At 42.4% G+C, this 6,101-nt stretch overlaps 1 protein-coding gene across 1 annotated transcript; it reads right to left on the bottom strand.

Moving 5' to 3' along the window:
- Positions 1-2,352: 2,352 nt before the first annotated feature.
- On the bottom strand, positions 2,353-4,015 carry LOC147630978 (uncharacterized). The gene is made up of 4 exons (XM_086809119.1): positions 3,899-4,015; positions 3,416-3,791; positions 2,778-2,882; positions 2,353-2,393 (listed from the first exon to the last, which is right to left on the bottom strand). Exons 2-4 carry the CDS (start codon positions 3,774-3,776, stop codon positions 2,353-2,355), a joined length of 507 nt encoding a protein of 168 aa, XP_086665245.1. The 5' UTR covers positions 3,777-3,791; positions 3,899-4,015.
- Between the last annotated feature and the right edge of the window lie 2,086 nt (positions 4,016-6,101).

The raw sequence follows: 6,101 nt of genomic DNA on the forward strand, positions 1-6,101 counted from the left end.
AGATAGAATTTACAGTGCTGAAGCGGAATCGGAATGATTGAGGGAAAGCAGTTTTTGGATTCTGATTGAAGAAGTTTTATGGTAAGATTCTTGAAATTCCAAGATGGATGATTAATAAGGCTGAAGACATTGCTGTGAGGCATGTGGAAGTTGAATTAGAAATCGGAGTAGAATTAGTAAGGAGGAAAGTAAGTTAGCAACTAGGTTTCCAGGGAAATTTGATGGCAGGCCGAAGCGGAATTGGAATGATTGAGGGAAAGCAGTTTTTGGATAAACAATGTGGTTGTCAGATATTTTGTCAAAAGGATAGCCAAAATGAAAGTCAAAATGGGGGGAATAAATTGGTTCGAGGGAATCTTTGCACTCAAGTTAAGAAAAGAATGGTGCCACGTGTGAGACAGATTTTAGGTACACCTTTTGAGAAATTTGCATGGGGTGCGTTTTTTGAGAAGGAGCACCATGATAAACCTGCGAAGGGTCGACGTGCCCGACTAGTCCAAATCAAAGTGTGTGGGAGCTTGGTATTTTTGAGCGTTGTCTGTGTCCTGTTCAAGATGTTCTCTGAGAGTTTGAGGAAGAAAGTCTTCATGCAGCCCCAGGAGCAGGGAAGTGGTCTTATGCCACAGACGCGTTCGATGAAGGTCGCTTTGGAGAAATTGAAGACGCCGCGGGTTGCTGTGCAGGTGATTGAAGATGATGATGAAGCCGACAATGTATCAGAAGCCCAGAGTCGCGACACGGAGTCAGATGAAGGTATTGATTTGCATGCCGATGAGACGAAGGTTTGGCTAAAGCGGATTGGATTGTTTGAATTTGCACAGTTGCCTTGGTCTACATGGCAGCACAATCCTTATGCAGAACAGCAGCAGATGCAGCATTTGAGGGAAAACAGGGGCTACATCACTGATGATAAAGAGGTAACGCCGCAATTAGTGGCTGAGGTGTTTAAGTTGCCTAATCAACAGGGTGCAAAGCTGAAGAAGATTACGGAGTCTATCATGAAAGGGGAGTTTGGGCCGCCACAGGGCACCAGGGGTTACTATATGGTGAGGAATGCAGAAAAAGTGAGGAGCCAGCATCTGTTTTGGTACTTGGATAAAATCTGTTTGCTGGCAAAGACAGCATACATGTTCAAAGAGGCGTTTGCACCATTATGGAATGCAGAGCGTGGGGTTCACATTGATTGGGCCTCATTTCTTTTTGAGAGACTGCAGATTGCGGATTTCAAAGATAAGAGGAGATCACCGTCCCTGACAAAGCTTGTCCCATATTTGCGGGGTATTTTCAGTCATGTGTTGCGAGTACCTGTGGGACCGGTGGTAACGCTATCAAAGGAGGCTAAGAAGCGGAAGCTGGAGTACGGATCTCCATCGGGTTCAAAGCAAAAGCCAGCGAATCGCATAACTTGGGGGTGACTTCGGAGTGCAGTGATGCGGTAGCCCAAGGGGGAGCAAGTAAGTCTACACTGTTTTGTTCTTTGCCAAGTGTGCCTCATGTAGGGTCAAAGGCCAAGACTTTCACCTTCATTCCAAAAAAGTTGGGGGAACAGTCGGGAGAACAGAAGCCATTTCAGTCTGTGTCCAAACCTCTGATGTCACAGAGTTGGGCTAATGTCAATCTGCCTAGGGTATTTACTGCAAATGAGGCTATTAATAGCCTGGCGGAGTTAGGCAGATTTATTAATAATCAAGAGGCAATGCTTGTGTCTTTGGAGGGTCAGAAAGTGAATTCAGAGCAGTTGGGAGTATTAGAAAGGCAGATCCAGTTTCTTAAGGATCAGTTGGATGTAGCAGGAAAAGAAAAGGCTCAGCTTGAGCAAGAATTGTCAAAATTAAATGAGCAGATGCAAGGGAAGATGGAGGAAGTGTTGCAAGCAGCTCTGGAATTTGGTAGTTGGGAAGATGGCTTAAAAATGGCCATTGATGTGCAGTTCAAGTCCTTTGAAGACAAGATTGCGGAGCTTATGTCGGATAATAATTTTGTGATAAACAGACTGACTCCGTTGATCAGTATGGAGAAAGCAGTCTTGGAGGGGCAATCTGTTACAGGTGTGCTGGTGGCTGAGGCGGATTTGGATGAGTTGAAGAAAGAGGTGCAGCAATATACTCAAAAATTATGGAGTCATGCCAGTCGCATGTTTGAAGAACATTTGGGGGAGCCCATTGATAAATTCAGAATGTGGTTCGAAGCTATCGGCGATAAGTGTGTTCGAAATGAAAATGAGGAGCTGAAGCGGACTGTGGCAAATTTGCAGCAGCAGTTGGAAGCGGAGCGAAAGGTCAATGTGGTGCAGTTGGAGTTTGAGGGGGAAGGATCAAGAGTTAAAGCAAAGGCAGACAAGTAGGATGAGCTTCAGGTGAATACTGTTGTTCTTCTAGAGGCAGAGCCAGAAGCTGAGAAGACAAAGAAGTTTGAAGTTGAAGTGACAGTTCAAGATGCAAGTACTGAGAAGGATAAAGCGCAAAATAATCCGGATCAAGAGATTGTGGATCCGAAGTCAGCCTATGGCTCAAGCCACCGAGCTGTGCCCCTCATCCATGCAAGGCACAACCCGCTGACCTAGTCTTCTAGAATAGATGAACCATTCTGCACTTCCAATTTGTCGCGGCTGTACCAAATGTGCCACACCCATACCATTCAGAACTTAAGATGCCATGGCCATACCAACATCCAATTTAATTGCCCCCACGGCCGTTTCGAATGTGCCGCGGCCGTTCTAAATTTTTCACAAGATGCCACAGCCGTACCAATCCCCACATGAAGTGCCACGGCCATACCATTCAGAATTCCAGGTGCCATGGCTGTACCATTCCCATTCAAAGTTGCCACAATCATTCCATCATGAGCTCTAACTTCCACGCCCGCACCAAACACAGACCCATCTGGTACGCCCATTCCATTCACTACAAGACAATGCTGCCATACACGCGTTTCATACACGCGATAAATTACGAACGCGTGTATGGTCGCGCTTGTATTTGAATAGAATCGGGCGTGTGTATTTTAGCATTTAAGTTTGCGTGTATATTTGCATTTATAAACGCGTGTATAAACGCGTTTATATACACGCAGTAATACACGCATAAATACACGATAATATTCACGGGGTAATACTCGCTATTATACACGGATAAATACACGCTACTATACACGGATTAATACACGCATGGCAGAGAAAAACTAAAAAAAAAATTGAATTCCTTTACAAAATTAAAAACTATTTTCCTTAAACCATCTCATAGTACATTACAGTATACATCATTACACAATCCCACTACATGCATTTACAACAATGAAATATATTCAAAAATAAATCATGCATATGAGATGATAGAAATGTCATCAATTTAGAACATACAGTGACGGATTGGTTAGGGTTCGATCTCATCTTCAATAAGATCCATCCTTGCCAAACGATCAACATCAATATCCATTTGATCAATTGGTAAGGCTACGATTAAATTTATTCCACTATCGATATTCTGTACTCCATTGATAATGGTATCGATGTCCTGATCATCCTCATCAACATCACCATCATCCTCAATGGTAGGGTCATTCTCATGATCATGAGAAATGGCATGCTCATCCTCATTATCATGATCATCTCTTATTTCTTGATCATCGATCACAACATCTTCAATGGCATGTTCGACGTCATCTTCATTGCGGCTTGTTACATCCTCCATATGCTCCATATCAGTGAATGTATTATACATCACTTTGAAACGTGGTGCAATAGGGATGACGTACCACCATTTGATGTCATGCACCATTGGTAGATAGATAACCTACTCAAATACACACAGTACAGTAATTAATTAGCATATCAAAAGTCAAGGGGTACGCGAGCTTAGATATATATGTACATGAAACACATTAGTAAAAAAATGCATACCTACTCACATTGTTGTGGCAATACGAGCCTATCTTTCTTTGTTTGCCAGAACTTTGTAGAGTCAATAGTTACATATCCACTTGCATGGCGTTTTATCGTTGCATCAGGCCCTTTTTCCACCACGTTCATTTGCCATTTGACATCCAAAACATACACAAAGAAGCGACGAAAGTCAAGCCTAAATATGTCTTGGATTATGCCACAATAATCATCCATTTTTCCATTAGCTCCCTCAAAGCTACTAATGACACCGCAATCTTGTGTATTTCTCTTTTCATCAATTCTTTGTGTTCGAAAATGCTTGCCTTCACACCATATAGCATTGAACATAGTGCACTGGACCAAAATAGAAGCAATATTTGTGTAAGCAATGTGAATAAATATTAAAAGCAAATCACTTACAACTAATGCAAAACATTAGTTCTATGTACCTTTGACATGCATCCTCGTGCATACTCCCATTCTTCCGCCGTGATATGCAGCCCCTCGTCGCTCTCTGCTCTCTCCATTTCCTCATGCAACCAATCAACATGGATATCATTCGGAAGTGTTGCTAGATGCTTGGGGTACGCCTTCCGAGAGCCATGTTGCCTCCGAAAGAGAGCTCTTTCTGCTTGCCTTTTTGTCTTTGCATCCTCATATCTTGTAACCCATCTGCTCATCACATCACTATTAAGGATACAAGTGAAATTGAGATCATCAATCAATGTTCTGTCAATTACTTTACTCTGTCCTTGTCCTTGAGGCACAATAGAGGTCATCCTCAAGTCCTCTTCATTGCTCCATAGTCGTGGCAAAGAGCTGTCCACCTGACCAAGAAATTCTGAAATATATACAAGAGACTCTTGTATCAACCAACCCTCGGCCATGCTTCCTTCAGGCCTTGCACTTTGCCTCACAAAGTCTTTTAAGGTCTTCATGAAGCGCTCTAGGAAGAACATCCAACGTGCATGCACAGTACCACCTAAAGCAATTTCGTCCACTAAATGCACAATGAGATGTAGTTTGACTTGTGAGAATGGTTCGCAGAAAAGTCTCCTCTACCAAACAAACCACCTCCACTGCCATAACACGCGCATCATCCAACGTGGCTGGATCAATTGCTTTGGAACTAACATATCTGAAAAATAAATAAATAGTACGTTATACCTCATGCACGTTCATTTTGCAAGGTATAATGAAGGGTGATCTGAGCATGGGTTTTACATACCTCACAAGCTCGCCCATCTTATAAATACATTTTTTTGTAGGTAGTATGAACTGCGCACATAAGAGCACATTTATGGTTTATGGCATTACAAAATTTAATTTCAACGTATGTACAAGACTTGGAAAACACTTACTTGAAGCATCTTGTGCCAATCGTGGGACTTCAACCCATATAGTTGCTCAACGCCTCTTTTCTTAGTGGTTGTAAAGGCTCCCTTCAATGATCTCATGCATCCAGTGGAAGTACGCAAAGTGATGATGGCCTGCTTTACCTGCTTCTCCTCTTTCTTTGATATAATCCATGGTGCAGGCGGAAGACGAACGTGCCCACCCACCTCTCGTGGCCAAGCTTGACGCATACGTCCTGCGACCCGCAAGTCCTCACGTACGCTAACATTGTCTCGTTTACCAGTAATATGTTCCCAAATACCAGATCCCACATTCTTGAAGATGTGCATGGGATCAAGAAGATGGTTGATCTTAAGATGGGTCCAATATGGCAGCCGGAAAAAAATGGAGTACCTGCACAAGGGATTGCTCTATGTGACCTTTAATCCAATTAGAGACTACACAAAACAAGATTGAAAAAACATCACTATACCTGTTCATGCCATCTGGAGGAAGAACAGTTGTAGACTCCCAAATACGCTTCCAATCTTTTGCACGAAGTGTTTGTGGAGGAATGTTACTCTTACTAGCAACATATTTAGGATGATCTGAGGGGAGAAATCGATGATGATTATTGAATATAGTCTTACACAAACCATCAGCATACTCATGTACTAACGAAGGGCCACAAACAGGACATGCATGTTTACCCGATGTTTTCAAACCTGTTAAAATATAAATAAAAGTTAGAATAATAAAGTCAAACCGTCTAATTAATATATGTAGCCAATAGTAATAGAGTAGGGAGGTAATTAGAATTCTTACCAGAACAATCGCTGTATCCTGGAAAGTCATGCATTGTCCACATCAACACTGCTTTTAAGTC

This window comes from Cibotium barometz, chromosome 15 (assembly GCF_041138505.1).
Source record: "Cibotium barometz isolate CiBa-2024 chromosome 15, ASM4113850v1, whole genome shotgun sequence".
Classification (NCBI taxonomy): Eukaryota; Viridiplantae; Streptophyta; class Polypodiopsida; order Cyatheales; family Cibotiaceae; genus Cibotium; species Cibotium barometz.